General features: G+C 39.6%; 1 protein-coding gene across 1 annotated transcript in view; it reads right to left on the minus strand.

Moving 5' to 3' along the window:
- Positions 1–10,553: 10,553 nt before the first annotated feature.
- tyw1 (tRNA-yW synthesizing protein 1 homolog (S. cerevisiae)) overlaps positions 10,554–23,843 on the minus strand; it is a 63,465-nt gene continuing 50,175 nt past the window's right edge. Inside the window, exons 15-16 of the mRNA XM_085795774.1 lie at positions 20,347–20,514; positions 10,554–12,186 (exon numbers count right to left, since the gene is read on the minus strand). Of these exons, the coding sequence (XP_085651900.1) occupies positions 11,965–12,186; positions 20,347–20,514 (390 nt within the window). The 3' untranslated portion in view covers positions 10,554–11,964. The remainder of the gene's footprint in view (positions 12,187–20,346; positions 20,515–23,843) is intronic.

A 23,843-nucleotide genomic window follows, 5' to 3' on the forward strand; every position in this document is an offset into this window, starting at 1 on the left:
GTCAGGGATGAATAGGATTCAGCCAAAATGTTCCATACTTTATGCAGCTCAAATTTTGGGGTGATTTTGGGCATGTTCAACTGGGAGGAGACCCCGGGGCTACACAGAACCAACATATCCCATCATGGCTCTGGAGGAGGCGGAAGAGAGGACAAAGACAGGACTAATCTGCTGTCACTGATACCTGGATGGATGCTTGCTGCATGCTTGTGTGGGCTGAGGTTGAGGTTATAGATTACTTTAGATTAAAAAGAGTATTAATTTATCCCCAAGTGGAAATTTAAAATGTTAAAAGTTGTTATACAACTGTGTACATCACTGTGCTCTAATTGACAACAAGCAGCAGGAAGATGCTGGTGCAGTTGTGTGGTGTGTAAATGCTGCACTGCTGACACTGCTGGTGTAACTGTTTCCCTTAAATTAACCATTTTTGGCTCCTCAGAAGCAGGTATAAGTCAGAAAACATCGATTTATATATATAAATTGTTATATGACCTGTGTACACCTCCAGCAGGCACAGAGGAACGTTAACATTCATTCGAGGTTACGCTTGTGTCCATCAGATGGATGTTATGTCTTTAGTTCCCGTTTGGCCTTTATCAACACCTGAAGAAAATGTCTGGGTTCAGCAGCTGAATGTTTTCACCAGCTATAGCCGCTTGTTTTAATCCATGAACAGTTTGGTAAAAAAAACAAAAAAAAAACCTTGAAGACAGTTCCCACTGCTCTTGGAAAGGGGTCTGATGAAAACCATAGGACTCAACCAGTGCTGTATAATAAAAACAAAACAAATAAACAAAGAGCTAAATGTGGCCACAAGTGATGATGAACTGTAGTGACCTCCTTTAAACTGATCAGATTTTACTTTTCTCAACTTGTAACACTGGAACCATGTTGGATGATGAGAGGCTACAATGTGACGTTTATGCATCTGTCATTTTATTTCCCTGTGACTGATCAACACCAGGAAGCTGCTTTGATCACTCGTGTGTGGCTAAAAATGTGCAGAACACACAGTTCCCGTCGCAGTAAGCCCGCCATCAGCGGCATGTCGGGGTCACACATGCAGACTGACTGTGGAACAAAGTGTTACAGTTGTAAAGAGGTTAAATGCAGCAAAAAAATAACACACTTGTATATTACATAACCTATGCTATATACAAATGGCATCAATAGCCTTCAGTTTCAGGGTCAATAAAAAAATCTCTCAGTTAGAGCTGATTCAAGTGTCACAGGTCTTTATTTCAGTCCTTGTGTGTGATGTATAATAATCAGCTCGGTGTGATTCAGCTCACAGGCCGAGCTGACTTTTCGCCTGCCAGCCCGCCTGTGGTTCATTCATCAATCAGACTCTCTGGGCTCCACAGCGCACCACAGACCACAGGACATAAAGGTTACAAGAAAATATGTTTCACCTGATACCCACCGATGATCACTGTCACACATGTGCACACATGCCCTCTCTCTCTGTGGGACAGCTTCATCCTCAGATGTACTGTGAAGGGGACAGGAGAGTTTCATTCATCATCTGTCTGGATTTCATTCACTTCTTGTTTTTTTTGGTGTCATCCACAAGGTTTATATTCTTTTTTTCTCCCTCTGTCTAAATGTTTTATATCATAATACTTCTCATGCTGGTGCTTACTACATCTACATTTATTTTTTATAATCTGAAAAAGAAACAAAATTAGATGCACATCACTTACAGCTCCGGGGCTATTGGAAACTTTATGTTATGGTTCAAGTTGCAGGGTATGACCTTCCTGGTTATGATTTGGGTATGTATATGTATATACAGTATGGAAAAAATTAAGAGACCACTCCCAAAATTAAGAGACCACTCCCAAAATGATCAGTTTATCTGGTTTTACTATTTATAGGTATGTGTTTGAGTAAAATTCAATTTTTTTTGTTTTATTCTATCAACTACCGACAACATTTCTCCCAAAATTGAAAAAAAAAATATTGTCATTTAGAGCTTTTATTGTCTAATGACTAAACTAGTCTAAACAACAAAAATATCATCTTACTCAAAGTCTTTTCAGACCTTGAATAATAATAATAATAATAATGCAAAGAAAACATGTTCATATTTATTCCTAAAGAACACATCAAGAATATTTAAACTCAGGAAGAGTTTATAAATCGTTTTTTGTGGGATAATGTCAATGTTTAATCCCAGCAGTGGTTTTTATATAAAATAAGATGTGGTTCAGGTGATGACCTCATCAGTGTCTCATTAAGTAGAATGAGTTGTGTTTGTGTTGGTATTTAAAAAGAAAAGAAAAGAAAAGAATGACTGTCATACATGTAGAGATGCTTTGAAGAAACATTTGTGAAAGTGGTCTCTTATTTTTTTTCCCGAAACAAATAAGAGACCACTTTCACAAAATGTTTCTTAAAAGCATCTCTACATGTACGGCAATCATTCTTTTTCTTTTCCTGAATTAAAATATTCTTGCTGTGTTCTTTAGGAATTAATATGAACATGTTTTCTTTGCATTATTATTATTATTCAAGGTCTGAAAAAAGACAATATATTTTTTTCATTTTTGGGAGAAATGTTGTCGGTAGTTGATAGAAAAAAATAAATAAATAAAAAAAAATTGAATTTTACTCAAACACATACCTATAAATAGTAAAACCAGAGAAAAACTGATCATTTTGGGAGTGGTCTCTTATTTTTTCCCGCTATATATATATACTCTCCATATGCATGCCTGGAAGAATTTTGTAATACAATTTCATACTCCCCTTAAGTGAGTGCACCATTTCTAACTGGTCAGCTGAACGTCTCATCTGCCTGCCTCACTCCATCAGTGGCTTGTGTCCCCAAGTCTCTGCTGTATCATATGTATCATGTATCATAGTTATGTGGGATAATATGCAGGTGATATAACGTTAGCAGCTACCCAGCTTCTAAACTTTACTTTGAGTTTTTGAAGAAGATTGCGTAAAATATCTATGGATGAAGTTTATCATTTAAGCCTTAAATTACAGTTTAGCTATGTGATAGCGCACCCTTTCATCTCTAGTGTCAACTGGTAATTGTATTAGCGATGATGGAAATTAATTAACAAGATTTACTCTGTACAGTATTTAATGCACGTTTTCAGGTACTTGACCTTATTCACAACAGGAAACAACATCCAGTCAATTTCATTTCCTGTGCAAATCTGCCTAATGGGACATGTGTGGGTCGAAATAATGGATATTTAATGCAGACTGATTATCAGTGCTCCTGAAATATGTCACTCCCCTCAAACATAATGAAGTGATGGGTAGATTATGGTTTGAATGGCTCATTATTTGTTTGCTTTGTTTCGGCCTTTGTAAATTCTATCTCTATGCAAATGAGGCAAAAGTGAAAACACATGTCTCCTTTTTTCAGCACATACACAGAAATGTTAATTGCCACTTTCATGTTTGCTGCCAGTGGACAATCTCATTAATACTTTAATGCAAATTTTACTGTAAAAACACAGCAAATCCTCAAAGACAAACTGGCTGTGAGCAAATAGAATCAGGACAGAGCTCTGTCAGTCAATTTTACATCAAGCCTGCTACGTGTGATGATGACGCACAACCTGACAGCCTCTACAAAAATGGAACAGATTGCAACATATACAGTATCTTGCTATATCAAGATTGATGTTGTCATACACGTGACTTACAATGAGATATATATCATCTGGATATACAGTATAAAGGTAAGAGTATATATGTGAAATGCATATGTTCAACACATGAATAAAAAAAATTTGTGCAAGTTTATTAAGGACAAGATATTCATTCATAATATGCATATTAATTTCTCATTCATTTTAATTTTTATCTTCCCACTCCTAACATATATTAGCATGCTTTGTTAGACACATAGATTATGTCTAAAATTATATGGGCTGGACATATTACATTTTTCCAATTTCTATTTTTAAGAGGCATACTATTTTTTTTCCTTTTTATAAACTTGATATATGAAAATTTGCTTATAGCACTCCTTTACCAATAACCTTGTTTTTCTGCTCAAACTAATTTTTTAATCTGTAGGCTATGTTTAAAATCAGTCGGCACTAAAATTGATTATTTGAGAGATGATACAGAAGATAGAGAAGGCTTTCACCTTTAAAGTGCTCCTTTCATTGCTTTCACTGGCGCACAACTTTTACATGGACTGCTCTCTTTATTCGATGTGCTGTGAAACAGACCATATGACAGCTGAGCCTGAGGAAAGAAGGATTGATCCAGGACCAGGACACACAGCAGGCAATTAGCACATATCTCTCCTAATCACTCCACACCCCACATGCATTTCAGAACTCGTTATTGAGACAGATTTTCTATGATTCATCGCACTGCTGTGATTTACCACCAGTCAGTTGTCAGGCGAGAATTCATTATACCATTCGAATGCAAATCCCCCTTCGAAAATAGAGCATCAATATGCAAGACGATGCCTTCATTAGACGGTCATTTGGTTAATTGATTCACTTTGTTTAAAGAGGGGATTGAAATATGAGCTAATCACGGTCACTGCCTATAACATCTGGCTCACAACATGGATGTATTATAATAGATCCATGGCTCACACACAGAGGCAGGAAACAATGCAGCAGAGTCTCACTTACGGGGTCAAAGGTCAGCTTTGAGTGACACACAAAAACAGACGATGAATGACCGAAATTCACTGAGTGAGCTCCCACAACAAAAGAGGACAGGTGTGTTTGTCTGTTGACAGGACATTCATGCTGCTGGCTTGTGATCACAGCTGAGCTCTTTGCTTCAAGTGAGGTGAAAAATGGATTTTGGTTCAAAAAGAGAAAGAGGCATCAATACAGCTGGAGCAAAAATATTCAGATCACCAACACATTTTCCCACAGGCCGAGGTTTTCCTGCTGTAACAGTCAGATGTGATCTCATTACACTGCTCAACAATTACCTTCTCTAACTAAAATGATAAAGTTCTAAACAATATAATATAATATAATATAATAATACAGTAATATAATATCATGCCTTTGGTGTCAATGAGGTTTGTCTGTTTATTTTCTTTCTTTTTTTAATGATACATTTTAGTTTGACTTTATTAAATTCAGTTTTATTTTGTAGTACATGTGATTTTTTTTCTTTAGTTTTTGGAAAGTTTTGTGAAAGTAAGTCAGTAATAATAATAAACAATGACCATTGTGACCATAATTGCTCTAATTTGTTTTGGGCTATTTATGTAATTTTCAGTAACTTCCTCTTTGGCAGAGAGCAGCTGCACATTTGGCCCCAGCTGCCCTCAAATCTGTTGCTTTGACAGAGAGCCGACAATCTCATTCCCACGTCTGAATGAATTCATGTATGGACACACACACACACACACACACACACACACACACACACACACACACACACACACACACAGAAACATGCTTACATTGCAAGGTTTGAGTGAACTAATGTTCCCATTCAGTAGAAATGATCGAATCACAATAATGACAAGATTTTCCTTTGTATTAAATCATAAAATATTAAAGGTCCTGCATGGTAGATGTTTTTTGATTATAAAGCAGGTCTATGTTCCTGTCAGCACCTTGAAAGTATCAAAGTCTCAGCCAAAAAAAATGTACATGGCCTGTATTAAGAAACTAAACCTTAAAAAGAGCTGTCAAAACTTCTGAAACTTTGTGATGTCACAAGAAAGCAATCACAACCATCCAACCAATACATCTTTTTTTCCCAAAACAATCAGCCAATCAGAAGAGAACACCAATCAAAATTGATACAAGCCAAAATTGAAATAACTAAGCAACTAAGCGTAAGAATTACGATTTGAATGTCTGAATTTTGTAAAATGACAACACAGTATTGTTGTATTGTCCCAGTACCATCCTTATGATATAGTCAGTGAACAATAATGCTGAATCAGCACTCGGACATTTGCCTACAACACAAGGCAACAAATGATCCTGTCCTGGAGAAGGTTATGGAAACTACCCACATCAGCCAGGAGGGATGCTGGGTAACAGACGGACACAGGCAGGGTGAGCTGACGAATGATAGATCGTTTTGAGCCCAGGTTGTCTGGACATCTGGCCCACCCAGGATACACAAATAACACAAAGATGCACATGAACACCAACATAAGCTGAGGAGATAAAGGGACATGAGTAATGGATGGGGCCTTTCTTTACACCACTTCTTTATCCGGCACACACAAACCCACACAGATAACATCCTACAGCAATATACAGATTATCAGCAAGTTTGAGTGGAATCTGACAGGCATGACGACACAGGGACTGTTTACAGCCTAACCATCACACGCTGCCTCTGAGCCACTTAAAAATGGATGAGAAAGCCTCTGGGATAAAAGCAGAGGGGAAATATCACCACCTAAAGCTATTGTTCAACTGTTTCTGCAGGGGCAGTGAGGGTTTTGGGGCTGAGTGGATGTCCTGCTGAAATAATGACAACCAAGCAAGCTGACAAGCTCACTGAACCTGTGAGAATATGTGGCTCACTTTGTGGGAACATGTTCAACCTTTAGTAATGGCTATCATGTCTAGACCTCCGGAGAATCAGACACCTCTAAATAAACAGATTCCATTTTATAAATGCTAAAAAAAATAATAATAATCATGCACTGGGACTTTGCTTTCAAATAACACCTGACAGAGCACAGAAACACAGCGAAGGACCTGCAGCACAAAGCATATTGGATGAAATAAAGGCATTTAACTCTCCATCTGTCTTTGCCTGGGCACAGCCAAGAGTGTGTGTTTGTGTTTTAAGCTTCACATATGTTTCAGTTAAATGCTTATTTAGAGGGTTTGGGGTCTGGGATCCAGTTCTGGTGTGGGATTGGAAAAGTTGGAAAAAGAAAAAGAAATAAAAAAAAATGTGTGTGATTCATAGTTGTTTGAGAGGAATCACAAATATATGGACAACACCGACATCTTCCTTCTTCTCGTTCTCCTACAAAGCAGACTCCCCCTCTGCGTGAGAGTCAATCACTGTAATGTTTTCTGTTTTCGTTGGTCTCAATTATTAATTATGTCTCTCTGGTGTTACGAGAGGACTGCTGGAGGATGATAAAACCAAATCCAAAAATTATCACTGCATGTACTCCCTTTATTAAAAAAAAGAAAAAAAAAGACGCTGATACTTCTGGGGATCGTGGTCTGCACCCAGAAAATATTTGGATGATAAAGCTGTATTCAGTAACAGTGAGGGAAGCTTGTAAAAGTCAAGTTGATTTTATTCATATAGTGCCAAATAACAACAGAAATAATCTCAAGGCACTTTTCAAACAGAGCAGGTCTAGACTGTCTATAATATTATTTACAGAGACCCAACAATTCCCACCTTGAACTGCGCTTGGCAACAGCAGCAAGCAGAAACTTCCTTGCAAGAAGAAAAAGAAACGTCAAGCTGAACTGGGCAGCCATCTGCCTTCAGTAATAATGCCGCAGTAATAATATCAGATAAACATGGAGATATTCTTCTAACTTCCATGGGTGGATGAAACTGTGGGGAATCCATTCATCATTTACTATAAATGGCCATTTACAGTCCATTTACAACATTGTTCATTATCCATTCTTCCTTTAGCTTAAATTAATGGACCGTAACAGTCATTTTAACCGTGGCTGACGTCTGTTTTAACAGCACAGCAAACTGAGAACAATGCAGATGTCAGTCACAAGACAATTTGGACCCTTAACTGATGTTGCTCATCCACTGTGGACCAAATGTCATTCAAAATAAGCAAGTTTTTAAATTAGAAAACAGTAAAAAAAAAAAAAAAAAAAAAAAAACTCAGCATGAGAAAAAAAAATCTGTAAACTTTTCCGAAACATTTCCAGTTCTCCCCTGCTGAATGGTATCTCTCCACAGTGTTGTGCAGATGATGTCTGTGAGCAGCAGAACAACAGACCTCAGACCCTGCGTGGAAGGTCAGGTTGCACCGGTGAGAATATTCTCACAGCTCGAGTGGGTAGGGAGGATCAAAGGTGTCAAGAGTCAAGATCAAAGCAGCCCTGCTTTACCACCTAAAACTCCACTCGAGTACCAGAAGTAAAGTAACATGTTGATTTCCAAACCTACAGTATGTGCATGAAAAAAATCATATGGGACTGGGAACTGTTGTGATATTTACCCCAAAATCGTATATTGCTATAATGTTTGGGATATTGACATTTGCCTTAGACATATGATAAGCTCGTGACAATCAGTTTAATAATGAAGCATGTAATCAACTTTTCCATAATTGGTGTAATTACTGTGTTTTGCTCTTACAGCCCAGAGAATGACATACACATGACAGGGGAAGTAGCAGGTACACACAGGGACTGAGTGTACTGGTTGTTTGATAAACAATTGGGATATCTGGTCTTCTTACCTAGTGTAACTGTGATAGTCAGCTGACACAGGGGAAAGCTGACGAATGCGGGGGGTTGCGTGTCTTGTCCTTTTCTCTTTCTCTTGTCCCTTGTTTAATAGGAGCTATCAACAGCTGATCAGCACCAAGCATGAGATTGGGGTCAGACACGAGGTCATGGCGTACGGACTCCAGCCAATGAGGATGCACATTACATCAATTACATCATATCTTGCATTTGTGTAATCAGTAACTATAAAACCAGACAGGGACAGTAGACAGCATCAGACTTCGTGAACTGATGCTGCTGCAGCATGTTGGTCAGGGAAACTTAGTCTGGTCCGGAGCTCTGTACACAATCTCTTTTCCTAGTTGATTCTTTTATAAATAAATATCTAAAATTTTGTAACTGAACGTCTCCTGCATACTTCATCAAACGAACACGCGAATTCAAGTTTTAGAACTCTTCAGAACCAAGTGACATTTTTGATAAACTTCAGTATTAAACTGTTTCACACTGTACACAGACTTGTGATTCTTCAATATCTAGGGATGCGAAGGATACCCACACAGCTCTGCAACTACTTTCCCAAGGGGCACCAGAGCCATTACCCATCATCCCCTCGGGTCCTGTCATCATTTCCAGGCAGGTTTTGTGTCCTGGGACGGCAATCTGCTCCCATCGCTTATCTCACGACGCAAGCTGGTACGTGTGTGATGAGTCAAATGGAGCAGGAAACACAGTTTGCATGAACAAACTGTAGCAGCGTCAATTCAGAGAGAGCCCTATTCAACCCGTATTTATTCAAGAAGGGCTCGTTTGCTCGCTTGTTTTGTTTTTGTTGTTGATTTTCCAAGCAGTTACAGGACGAGACTGTTTTACTTATCGACTTACAAGAGCAGCTGCCATGATGCTGCATATTTATAGTCACACAACTTCACACCCAGCAGCTTATTATGGACAGTTAACCCCCTAAGGAGTCTGCTGTCTCCTGTGTATCTTTAAGTCTGATAAGTGGAGGGACACTTCTGTATCTATACTTAGGTTTGACGGCTGTTAAGTTGTTCAATTAGTTTTATTTTTAAGACACTGGTGCATAGAGGATAGTGGTACGTTTTGTCTCCATGTCCTTACAGTTCTTTTTTTTTTAAAGCAGCAACAAGAATATGATTCACTGAGAGTTTAAAGCTATTAGAGAAGAAGTAAGTGTTTGGTATTATGGAGCTAGGGGAGGAACATTTCATTAGCTGCAAACTGTGAGAATTTGAGTTTGTGCAGCTTGTTTTTGTTTATCTACAGAGGTGAACATCAAGTCACTCATCAACAGTGTTTTACTTCCCCCGAAACTAATTAAAGCCCCAAAACTAAATAAAAACAGAATCCTTATACTGTATCATCAGTCCGTAATAGATGCTGGATATTTTGGGTCTGGACATTTTCTACTGAGGACTTGGCAGAATTTCGGTTGTTGAATTTGACAGGGTTGAGTCACATGAAGTAATTAATATAATCACCCAATTGTATTTAAACTGGAACAAATCTCAGTGTTTTTATGGATGGCATGTTGGTTTGTGTCTCCACAGCTGTGCACCTGCCTGGCTGAGTGTGCTGTCTGAATATGTGATGCAGAGGAACAAGTGAAACCTTTGTCAGGTTTCCAGGAGCTGTTAAAAAGAGAAAGACATGATTTTGGAAATAATAACATAATATAAAATATTATAATATAATATAACAGCCTTAGACTGTTATGATGTTACTGTTGAATTGTATTTTATTAGAAAGTATGCACGCGTTCTTGACAGTTTTGTACTTCTGCAACAACAAAGAAAGAAAACAAATTTGCCTTTTAGTCACTAAGCATAAAAAAAGAGTAGAACAGCAGCACCAAACATCTGAGTAAACGTAAAAAAAGAATAAGAGGAGCTGTTCTGTTGTATCACTCCTGAACTTCACCTCTGCTGTATCCCTGTTCAATCAGAGCTCTCCTGTTGGCCTCAGAGTGCAGCACAGAAAGCTTTCACCACACTTAGTATGTTTTAAAATGTCAACTTCCCACTTTGTCACCAGTAAAAAAAAAAAAAGACAATACCATGTCAGCCAGAAATACAGTATGACACATGTGCCTTAATGGGCCTACATGTTTCTGTGTGTGTGTCATGTGAAAATCACAAACAACGCAGAGGATTATTCCAAACACATTTATTACAGTGACGTATCCACACACCTACTGTTTTCCAGCAGAGGCAGTGCCACATTACAAACCTGACAAAAACAAATCTAACAAATCTAAACAAAATGTTCACATCTGGATTTACATTCAATCACAACAAATTAAAATGGACTTCATTTTGTACACCTGGACTTACTAAAACTAAAAAAGGCTTTTCTTTCTGACACGCTGGACTTGAGGAAAAATTTCATGCGAGTTTTTAGACCAATGTGTTGCTAAGGTAGATCAGTCGTGATGCTCACTTCTTATCCCGGATAATGTCTGAATGTAGATCAGACAGGATCAATATTAACATCTTTAATGGTTTCTACATGAACAGCGTGTGTATCTGTGCCCAGTGTTGTGTCTATTTAACTAAGAGCTGAGAGATGTACATACGTATAACATGCGATGTGTGTCATACAATTCATTGAGTTTTAATGCTTCTATCTATTTCATTGTATCAGACTGTACTGAGACTGCATCTGTCCCTAGTGAAGCTAAAAAATGTTGTCATGTTTTCCTAAGCCAAATAAATTAATTATGATGTCTATTTTTTTTTAAATACTCCCTGTTTCTTTACCAAACTAATCAGTGGTGGAAAGCTGCAACATGCTCTAATCTCCAGGCAAAGCTGACACTGTGTCAATGTGCAACAGAGCAACATTAGTGCTGAAGAAAAAGAAAAAAAGAAGAGAAGATACAGAGAGCAATAAGAAGCATGTGCTGTGAAGAGAGTCTCCCAGTGGAGACGCAGCCTCGATGCTCTTCTCTCACTGCCAAGTAAACACAGCCACTGTCCTAATGAGTGGGCGGAAGAGCAAAAGGTGTCTGGGAAAGATGCGTAACTCCCACGGAGGATGTGAGGAGAAGTAAAGGAGCTGTTCCTTACATGCTAATCATGTCCTGTGCTGCCTCATAGAACACGGGTTATAAAATATGCTAGAAATGAGGCTGACGATGAAACCACTGCCAGGTTCAACTCTTACAGTGTAAAATCTTCCCGAGTGCTGCCAGATGATTATAAAGATCAAAGCCAAAGACATTCATAATAATGACCCTCTCATAGACAAAAAAAGGAGGAAATATAAAACATCTATTTAGATATACAGTACAAAGCAAAAAGAAGCACTTAAAGTGGTTGTGAAGGGGAATGTCTAGAAAATAAGTGTGAAAGAATTGATTCTGGCAGGTTCTGGCTGATCTCGGGGGACATGCCAGTAAAATTAAAGATCCAAATTGAAGAAAAATGAAAAGACAGAGAAATGAAGAAGAAGATGAGAAATGCCGTCTAACAACCCATTTGAAGTGATTGGGGATAGAAACTTATTTTTTGCTAAAGGTATCAGTACATGTTCTGTCCATACTACCTCTCTCTGTCATCTATCAGCATCCTGAGATGTCTTTGGTTTTGTTGCGTCGTAGGAAGCGCGTGTCAGCGGGGTCAAAACCTTGTTCACAGGCTCCGAACAGAGCCCAGCTGGGGGTCTTGGCCATGTAGTCCAAGGCTGAGAAGCTCTGCTGCGCCCCGCTCTCCTCGTGAACCTGGACCAACTCCTGGAAGCGCTCGTAGTCGATCCATGTCCACCACTCCCCATCCACCTTGAACTGAAAGCACAGGGAAAAGGCAGAATGAGAGAGTGAGATCTTTATCGTAATCCGCTGGTTTTTGAAAACCTTTTAAGGCACATAGTGATACCTGGAATTCAAAGACCTGGTTGCACCAAACACCTTAAGATTTTCCTGGAATTTTGAGTTGTATGAAACTCCTGTATGTCTTCCCCTACAGGTTTCCTTCAAATGTTCACCTAAGTATTTAAGGTTTTCTCCTCATCTTTGTCTTACACCTTAAGAATCAGTTCATGGGCATAAATATAGAAAATGAACACACCCTAAGAAAGGTGCTCATGTGATCTCTGTGGTCACGTACAGTGGAGATATTTCAAGTTTTTTTTTCCATAAAATTGTTTTCACTGGTGCAAATACCTCAACTTTAATCCTTACCTGAGAAAACCTTTTCAGAGATTCTGTGTGATACTGTTACTGTAGGAAACTCCCTCACCCAGGGAGAAATAAAAACCTTTAGTAGAAAACCTAAGGTGTTTTGTGCAACTGGAGTCTGTTTCATAAATAAAGTACAGAAGTAGTGGAAAAATTTATTTTCAGTAACAAAGAAGAAATCACTACACTACACACACAAAACAGAAGCTATCACTGCTAGTTGGTATTTGTGCTGCTGATACAAGGCACGACTGAGAAGTATTTTTACTACTGTGGAATCAACAAAAAAAAGAAAGAAAGAAAAAGAAACAGTACATAAACCTAACAAAGCCCAGTCTGAATCCAGTCATACATCATGTATGACTCAGACTAAACTGTTTAATAAGAAAGAAGACGATGACAGAATATAGATTAGAAATAGGGTCTTCATTTCTTGTAAAATTATGTAACAAGCAACAATACAGAGAGTAACACACATACTGTATGTAATCAAAAGAACCCACACTGATTACGGTGAGTCTTGCTCCACTTCTGCCTCTTGCTGTTAGTTGTTCTTTTTTTTAGTGTGTGTGTGGTTTCACCAACCCCACCTCCACCTTTCTCCTCACATCTCTTCTTTTATCAATCACTGCTTCTTAGTCATTTGCCCAAGTCGCCATCCATTTTGGTGAAGAGATAAAAACGAGGAGATAAATGGACAGAAGGAGAGCAAGGGGCTGAAGAGATGTGTGTGTGTGTGTTTATTTGTAAGAGGCACACTGCTGACTATCAGAGAGAGAAAGAAGAGCTTATGTGCTCGGCTGTGAGGGGAAAAACCTCTGACATCATTCTGCCTCTTTAATCCTGCTTATTTTCCCAAACCGGTGCAGAGAGGTGAAGAGCATGACCTCTGCTTTCCCGGCTCACAACAGTGCTCTCCAGCTGATCCACCACCACGTTCCCCTTGAGGTTTGGCAGAGGTGGGAAACCCTGGCAGCCAAACAAAACATACAACACAACCTCTCTTCTGAAGATTAGTGCAGTTTGTGGCAGCGCGTAGTAAAGTCTGGTCTTAAAAACAGCCCTTGTTGACTTGAAGTCGCTCGTGGGTATTGTTTGGAGGTTTTGATAAGCTCTGACTGGATGCAATATGACACAAAGCTGTCACTGGGGATAGCTGTTGTGCTTTTAAGCTCTCAGCATTTACCATTTAAAAAGCTCTTTCAGGTTCATGGCTTGCTTTAGCAGGACCCCCCTTATGAGCACTGGGTCTTGCTTTTCAAAAAAAAAATTCAGTCTTGTACCGAACAGCCTCTACTACCATAATTCACACAACAGGAGGGAAACAGCTAGTGTTACATCACTGACGGCCTTACAAAAGACACCAACTCGATATGACAAAATGTCCTCATGAAGCAATAACATTTATTTGGCTGTTTTAAAGTCTTTGCTGCTGGAGACGATGGCCCACCGAGAGAGGAATGGCATTAAGCGTTTGAGCGTTAGCCTTTAGATGCCTTGCGCCTGCTTCAGCCATTAGAGACACGCTGCCCGCTGCATCGCTAATGAGGCCTGAGAGAGGAGGGGATTAAAGCAGCGTCTATTGTTAATGTTTCTGGTAATGAGAAGGGATGATATTTATTCAGCCGGCATCTCGGCAAAACAATTACAGTCTCTGTGCAACAGAGCAAAGCTGGTGCTGTACGAGAAAAGAGAGCGAAGACGGCAACGTTGCTGAGGATCACTGAGGATGCTGAGGACAGCTACTTCACTGAGCACCACAGGAGGTGCCTTCATGAATGAGCACATGCCAACGAGCTGTGCAGTACTTTCACTCCAATGTCTTGTGCACTCTTTAGAGAGAAGTAAGTAGCGCCTGAACGGGAGAATATGTTCTTTGTTTGGGTCTAGTGATGCACGTCCTTTCTGTCAATATAGTCAAATAAAGTTAATTACCATTACTGTTGTCCGTGGATTTTTTTTGCCAACAGCCAAAAGTCTTGGCCTCCAGTCTTGGCTGAATGCATCCATATCTGCTACTGGAGTCAGGCAGCAGTTACAGATTTATAGACTCAAACTGGTTGGTTTCATGCACCATGTGTTGGTTCTGAGAATATCACTAATGCTAGCATAAGGCTTGAACACCTCTGCCCATCCCACCCCTCTCTCTCCTTGCCCAGCCATTCATCAACATCCAGTGTCTCATGTTGATGTAATCAGGAGCTGGTTGTCAACCACAACAGTGTTTTTTCAGCAGCTAATGCTCCCTTGGAGCCTTCATGAGGAGTAGCCGACCAGAAGCACATTGGCATACTGATCAACAGCCACAAGCTCTCACCCCTGACTTTAGCCTTCTCTGACTGTTTAGAAGAGTAAATCTCAGTCTGTCAGTTTCAGTAGGTTATACATCTGCACTGCTGAAAGGCTGTTCTTTAAATAAAGGCTGTAAGTGTATGTGTGGGTTTCTATTTTATAATAACGTGTTGTTTACTCAGTCTTACCCCCATTCTGCCAACATGGTGTGAATACAGGAAAGGTTACAGTCGGTCAGTTAAGAGGCTGAACGGTGTGGTAACACCAGCTGCCCTCGGCTTGTCAACTACAGTTACCAACTAAAAAAGGTGCATGTGTGCCGGGTTAGCAGCCAGGCTAACACACACGCACACATACACCAGCCCAGCACTTGGCTGAAGGAGACATTGTTGTTCTCAACAGTAACAAAGATGAATCCATTTGACATGACGACTGCAAAAGCAGATGGCTTCACATGCATAGATAGATAGATGTTATCTGGAATCACACTTTTTACTCCAAAATGAGAAAAAATCTCTGTTTGAAAAAGGTCCTGAGGACCGAAATGTTGCTTCCTCTACAATAAGGTTTTTGTAAGTGATTGGACACTGTGCGGGAGACCCTTTTTGACTTGATACATGTGTACTTAAGATTTATTAGGTGTGCACCAGCCTCCATACCTTGTCTACTCCTATTTCTGGGTTAACAGCAACACGCTGGGCAGGTGACAGGCGTGTGTACTGTACAGTGTTGTTGCTTTGAAAGATGTTACAGCACAGAAAATGTCTTAAAAATTAGCAGGTCCACCCAGGTGTCATATGCGTTTTCTCCTACAACTGTCCTGTGAGAGAAAGGATGACATAAAAAATAGAAGAGAATGAAAAAGAAGAGTAAAAAGGAAGACGAAGGAAGGGAAAGGAAAAGGGAAGAAAAGGGAGAGATGAAAGAGAGAAACAACTGAGAGAAGGAAAGAGAGAATCTCCTATCAATGGGAGGATCCCAGGGACTGAAAAGGAACTAATGATGATGATCCGTCAGTGCAGAAGGATCTATCACTACACACACACACACACACAGCTCTGATGTCTTTTAAAGGACTACATCAAACAGTGATATCATCCAACTGGAACTCTAAGATCTAAGGAGTGTGCAGTAAGCAAGCATGAACACACGACTGATGTGCTTCCCTGTGATGTGTTTCAAACTCTGCTGTTATGCAAGTTAACATTAAAACCTGGAGGACCTAATATTCTGGACTTTTTTCCAGCTGAGACTGCGCCACACAAAGACATTCACTTAACAGCATAACATCAGACTTTCTCTTCACAAGAGAAACCAGAAATGCCTCCAGTTCCAAAACTCTGCTGGATTATTGATGACTGAACAAAGACGACAGCGTGCTGCTGGCATCTGTAAACATTGACACAGGGAGTTGCTCGTGTTGAGGGTCCCAGTTTTTGATTAAGATTTAATTTTCATCTCATTCTCAATTTGTGAACTCCCAATTTCCCCTCCCACCAACTCCAAAGATCCTCTCCAGATAGAAACTTGAATACATTAACTCATCTATCAGCTGATATCAAGCACAGGTTTTAAACCTGTACTCTGACATTTAGAGGGTTGAATGTGATCAAATTGAAGGTGATATGAGATTCTAATCATTATGTGACCTTGTGATCTTAAGTCGAGATGTTCACACACCACTCTTAAGTTTTTTTGTGTATATTAATTAGACTGTTCTTATGGTTTATCCAGAGCCGGCCCTCCCTATAAGCGAACTAAGCAGCTGCTTAGGGCCCCGCAACCACTAGGGGGCCCCCAAACTTTGCTCAATCATTTGTCTAACCGTCTCTGACAACGGCAACGTGTAACCCTTGACTATCGCTCTGCCTTGACCCAACTGGCAACAATGACCGTGACACGCATACGTAAACGTAACGCAGACTGTGGCCGTTGTCCGGTAACGAGCGCACCACCCCTTCCCCTTCTCTCCCCCCTGGCCCCCTCCCACCCTCACTCACTGAGATCGCGATTTGCGAGGAGGTGATTAGCTTTTGGACAGCGACGATGTCCAAAAGGATATATCCGTCAGGTGCAGAAAATAGGAAAAAGAAGAAGGCCGAGGATGAAAAAAAAACAAGGACAAGGTAAGGCTAATTAATGTTATGTTTACCAGATGAACGTTTAGCCGAAAAACATGTCAGTGCTTGTGTTAGCTCACTTAGCTGGCTAGCTGCTACATGTAGCCTGCTGTAGTTCACATGTCCTGGCTGATTTTAAGGTCTGCTTACAGTGAAAAGATAACAGCTGTTTTCCTGTGAGGGGATAAAGGATCAATCACCCATTTATTAATGGCTGATTAGACATGTCATGTTGCCACAATATGTTTATCTCTGTTGGAAAATTAAATTGTGTGTACACAAGTGGCTAAAAAAATCTACTAATCTTCTCCACAGCTCCAATGGTTACTGCTGATGATGCTGCTGACCAACCAACATCCTCTATCTTCTTCTCAACTGAAGTTTTGTTTTAAGGGTTCTAGAATTTAGCTGTACAGATAATTTAAAGAAAATAAATCTGTTCAAACTGTAATCTTTTGTAGAATCTTTTATCTTTCTGCTACATCAAAAGTAGTGATTTAATACTGCAGGTTTGGAGCCAGCTATTGCCATTCACAATATTAACATTAACATTCAGACAAAAACAAAGTAGAAGAAAAAATGACAAGTGCAATTAGACAGCTTGAAGTGTTTCAGTGACTCTAATTAGTAATAAAATATCTGCTCGCCATCATGTTGATAGAGGTACAATAAAATATGCAAGGGTTGCATACGGTAGCTGGTTTTATGAATATTTGATCGTACATATATACACTGTGAGGCAGGGCCCCCAATTTTATCCTGCTTAGGGCCCCCAGATGTACAGGGCCGGCCCTGGGTTTATCAATACATTCATTTCAACATGCTTTTATTTTAATCTTCTTTAACAAGTGTTAATAGCCTATTTTTTGTAGCAAGTTGCAGCAGATTAAATAAAAGGTCTCAGCAGACATTTCACCGTCATTTATGATCAAATTCCATCACTCTGCTTTAGACGTTCACTTAACTCACTGTCCTCAACAAGTGTTTGGACTTAGACATGAATTAGTGCCACACACACTCTTACCGCTCATGATTGTAACTGTCATCTTTTGAATATCAAGTAATTCAACAACACAATTTGTCAAATTACACAATACAGCTGTTGATATTCGATTCAATGTACATGTGGATATGTTTAAGCTTTCTCTAAGTTTATGCTCTTCCATGTTATAATTCTTATTTATTTGATGAATTATGATCAATGTGATACTTTCTCAGTATACATTTCTGAGAGAAGTTCAATATTGATATAGAGTAACAGATTCACAATGTAGGAAAATAAACACAATTGTCCAGTGAGTGTGTTTCTACTGATGCTTCTCTCCTCTGCTTCTTCTCTAAAAAGCCTTTACAGATGCTTAAAAAGCCTCACTAGGCACAGAGTGCAAAACGCTGTTCATTCTTCTCACGGTAGCTCAGCCTCAGCTATTAGTTAACACACAGACAGATCCTGCTTCAGAGCATCAAGCACCAGTACTGCTGTATCTGTAGGGGCGGGCTGTTGCAGGAAGTGGAAAAAGATGGAGAGAATGTGTGTGAGAGTGAGTATATTAAGAAATACTGATGGTTGTAGGCGAGAAGGTGCAAATAAATTAAAGTGTCTATAATGTATATGGCACAAATGGCTTTTTAACGCCTTTCTGCCTGAGCGTGTGTGTGTGTGTCATCAACAGGAAGGTAAGATCTTTGAGGTTATACATGGGTCTGCATGTCAGTTTATCTGAATAAACCAGGACTGCTGAGTGTGTGTGTATCAATTTTTTTTAACAAGATAAGAGTGTGCAGCTTTAGCTCATGTTTAGGAGGTATCATGTGTACCACGTTCACCATCTAAGACTTGCATATTACTTGTGCTAATATCTGTTAATTAGTAAAAAACACAAAGTGCAGCTGCAGCTAATTTTCCCACTGGAAACACATAGCTATTAAATAAACATTGAACACCAAATATACAGTATCTCTCTGTTGGAACTTACAGGAACAAGAAGCTACTGGACTGTGGCTTTCAAACCAGCGATTTATCAGAAAAAATTAATTGTGCAGCATGTGCATGAAGACCTGGAATAAACATTGCACTGTGCAGCAGGAAACTTGTCTAATAAATGATAAACATCATGTCTCTGCCCTGTTATCCCTTCAGGCACTGGGGAGCCCATGGAGAGCCTGAGGAGACCGCGGAGGCAAATCTGAGAGTGGTCCCATGAAAACAAGATGCAGTAAATAAAAACAAAGGAGTCTGAGTCCTTAAATAAACTGTGATAATTAACTGAGCACACATTTCTGTTGTTCTGTGTTTTGTGTGTGGGTATGTGTGCCTGGCTGACTGGCTTGAAATTCTACTCGGTCAGAGAGAGCAAAGACAGCAATTAATCATCATTCATTAATTATTGATGGACAGTTGCCTTGGCAGAACCCACCACTGACTGATGCTTTTTGGGCCGGTGAGACCTCTGCCAGAGTAAACCACTGTGATGGTTGCATATTTCCAAAGGAGGGCAGACAGGAGAATAAATTATATAAATAATACAACAAGACAAAAATCAAAACACCCATTTGAAAACTAGGAACGTGTGGTGAGTTTATGAGCTGTCTGGAAACCAACTATGAGAGAAAATGGAGATAAAGGACGCGTGTGTTTGTGTCTGGAAAGAACTGCAACAGAATCTCAACTGATGCAAAGAAAATCCCCAGTTTATTCATTATTATGTGTGAAGGGATGCTGATGCAGTATCCACTGTCTAGGTCCACTGATAACGCTGATAACTTAGAAAGGCTAATATGCAAAACAGCAGTCAACTCCACCTGATAAACATTCAGCAGACTGTGAAGCCTAATGAGTATAAGTTATACACTGGGACTTCTTCTACACTAAAACTAGGCATATATGTGGAGTCACACAACTAATGCATGTACTGTAGTAATAACTCGGAAAGTATGGATTAATCCTTTTACAGGCAATAACTTGTTTCCTGAAAACCTCTTTCTTATCATAAATCCTATGTCTATTAAATGTGAAAATACAGGGGAAAATGTCATCACTATTTCTATGACCATGATTTGAGAAGCCTGAACAAATGAATTTGTTACTTGGAAAAACCTGGGCACTGATTCTTCATCCGCTGAGTTTCCTGCATTTTCTTGGCTAGAATATTCTTGCTTCTTGTAATTTAACAAACAGATGCTGCATGTTGATGAATATTTTATGAGGGCTTACACACCCAAAAGAAGAAAGTTATGTGTTTGAACCGTTTCACTTTCAGCAGGTGCAAGTACTAAAGTTATATTTAACGCTACATACTGCAGACATGGGGTGTGATGAGGTAATGCATGACCCTCTCTGAGGCCGAGCTCTAACCTTTGTGTGTGCGATGAGCAAACAGTTGGAGTGCTCATGTTCACAGGCGATCTCATACTGAGGCAACATGGCAGCCAGCTGCTGGACGAAGGCGACGACTTCCTGGTGCCAGGGGACGTTAGCCATGGTCAGGCTGCTGGCGGAGCTTTCCCCACAGTATGTCACACCCTGCACACACATGAACACACATTCAGAACCAAAGTACACAAAAGACACAGATTTACATTGTACTATCCCAGCAATATAATATATGCAACATAACATAAACATGTACTGAATCATAAATGCATTTAGTGACAGTGCACGTGACACATTTTGAACATTCAAACCTACAATAAGTGAGAATGAAATAGCTAAAAATAACCATGTTTCAAAATAAGAGTCATTCAAACAACAAAAATGTTTGTGAGGAGAATGTTTTTTGTATCTGCCAACCAATACCAGTGCAATTTTGTTGTTAAAATCCACAAACAGCCAAAACTGTCAGCATTTAAAAGTTCTTAAGAATGGTAATCTATAATTCTCAGCCAGCATCATACACAATTTTTGGACTCAGAAAAAGCAAGGATATAAATCAGAAGAACCAAGGTGCCCATCCAATCCATCCTTGGTATGTTAAACTTAGATTTGATCTGATTGATTTTATTGTTTACGTTAATACAATCTACATAACACATCACAATATTAAAACCATGGAACATGTACAACACACATAGTGTAAATGAGCAATTGGTTAAGAGATTGGTTATGGTAACACAGATACACAGAGAGTAAAACTCAAAATAATTAACATATCATGAAAATAACTAATGTTCCCTGATGCAGTCTTGTACTGACCATCATCTAAACAAGGTTACTACTTAAAGCAGAAGTAAGTGGTCCGGTCGTTTTCGCTAATGCTGCATTCCAGGCAGGCTTTTGAAATCGTAAATTACAGCTTCAAGTCACAACTTACAGTACGACTTTGTAGCGTTCCAGGCAACCCACTCGTGTTTTTCCGACCTGTTTTACCGGTGAAAGTCACTATAACGGCCACTCGTAACTTCCGACCGGTGAACTCGTACCAGATCGAACTGGTACGAGTTCACGAGGTCGGAAAAATACGAGTTTCCTTGAACACACCATAACAGTCCTCGTCCCTACGTCGCCACATTCACGGCGTTCCTTGGCTGCACACACAGCCCTGCATGCCGTTCTCTCTCCTCATTGGATAAAAACTGTAGGATACGATAAATGTTTTCTCCTGGGCTCAGAGCAGAGCAGAGTGACTGACAGACCCGTGTTTCAGACCAAACACTCTATGTAAGTGATTGCTGTCGGAAGATATAACTATTTAAGACTTATATTAACACAAATATATCACTTACTTCTGCTTTAATTCTGTCAATTAAAAGTCTTTTTTTTTCAACCAGAGTCTAACAGATGATAAAAGAAAACTCATCTCAGACCCTTTCCCCAAACCTAACAACAGAGGTCTGGAGGCTCCTTCTTGGTCACAACGGTGGTCCCTGAGTCACAATCAGTTGAAAACCTCTGATTCAAAGGAATAAATTGTGCCGTTTTCAAAGTTCTTTGAAAAAGGAAAGTCTTCAGTTGTTTTCACAGCTGGAGTTCGTACATAAAGGCAAAGTGGGGCCTAGTAGTCTGACTAGTGGCTCATGACAAATGGGTTGTTGATTGATGTCACACTAAAGGTACAGGAAAGAAAACGAGACAGTCTCCCCTTGTGTGACCTTCTTTCAACAGCATCCGGAAAATTACCGACAATTCCTCAATGCCATTTGCTTTACGAAGCTTTGCAGCTCACTTGTTTAATGGATAATGGCACTAAAATATCATTTGAGTTTGAATTTCAAAGCTTCATGACTCCTTTGTGTTAAAAATTGTGGTATCTGTAGCACTGAGTCTTGATTGCTTGATGGTGCCAATCAACAAAAAGAAATTCAAAACTTTTAAGTTTCTTGAATGACTATAATTGGCAACATGCTTAAAGGACAATTCCGGGGAATTCAACCTGGGGCTATAGTTTCCTAATATTTTAGGTCTAAAGAATGAATCTGAAGATTTTCTTTGTAATTGTTCCTGTTATGCATATAATGGGAGCAGATCGATCACCTAAATTATAAGAAACTAGAGCCCCAGGTTTAATTTGCCCGGAATTGCCCTTTAACGAAACCAACTAATCACAAAGTAACAAACCAAAGAATCACATCACTGCTGCTGAAGCCTTTTTTCCTTACTGATGGACAACAACAGCTCAGGCATCTCCCATTGCAATTTGATATAAAGTCAGCAGATGAAACAGAGATATGTTCATCACATCACAATCATTTGATCACATCAACTGATCTAATGTGACAAAAACAATCCACATGAGTAAACAAAAAAAAAGGACCCTGATGTTTTTATTCTACAGGGTACAGATAAAAAAAAGCTTCATATAACAACAACAGCAACTGCTGATTGTTAGCAGCAAACTTGGCAGCTGACGCATAACTTCCCATTCGAGTGTTGAGAGAAATGGGGTAGGAAGTAAAAAACCATCTGGACCTGGCCAAAGAAATCAATGGAAATAGAAAAGTAAACACTGATTGTGTGTTCTGATCAATAGTGGCAAATCTGTGCTGTGGTTACAAGCGATGAGGAGGGAGGAGCACAGAGTGCTACAGCTCCCTTTGGCAGAGACCAACTATTGATGAGTTTGGCTGGGAGCAGGAAGGTGTGAGGGAGCCATGGAAGGAGTGTGTCTTTGATCTACATATGAACTGAGGGAATTTGCTGCAGGCTCCAAACCAACTTCATTACAAGACCTGCATCAGCAATCTCAGTTATCTTCAATGATTAGCTTTTAATGTAGATTCACCAGCACTTTGGACTTTCAGGTTTCTGTCCCTAACTACTCTTACACAGTTGTTATCAGTGCCACGGGTCTAATGCTCCAAGCCACAATTGTTTTCCTGCACATTTTTTTCCTTTTTCTTTTTCTTATTATTCCTCTTCCGTACCAAATTTCGATTTGCTACTCCTCTTACAGTGTTGATGCATAAGTCGTGAGAAACTGTGAAAAAAAATGTCCATTCAAATAAATGGGAGGAGGCAAAAAATGTTTGTAAAGTCTATAAAACCAATGATTGGACAAACATTACTATTTCTGTGTGCATGTTTTTGTAATTAGTCATGGTTATCGTAAATTGGCAGGGTTAACCGTTACCTGTTTAACTTTAATAACTCAGTGACTCAATAAATGGTCCATGAATTTTTTTTTTCTCCAGCGGATATCTTAGTTACAACTGTTACAACGTCACCACATTCACGCGCATCCCTTGGCTGCACACACAGAGAGGACCGCCCCTTTATGCCGTTCTCTCTCCTCATTGGATAAAGGTTGTAGGATACAAGGAAAGTTTTCTCCTCGGCTTACAGCAGAGCAGAGTGACTGACAGACCCGTGTTTCAGACCAAACACTCTATATAAGTGATTGGTGTCGGAAGATATAC

This window comes from Trachurus japonicus, chromosome 13 (assembly GCF_045865225.1).
Source record: "Trachurus japonicus isolate A0001 chromosome 13, Traja_1.0".
NCBI lineage: Eukaryota > Metazoa > Chordata > Actinopteri > Carangiformes > Carangidae > Trachurus > Trachurus japonicus.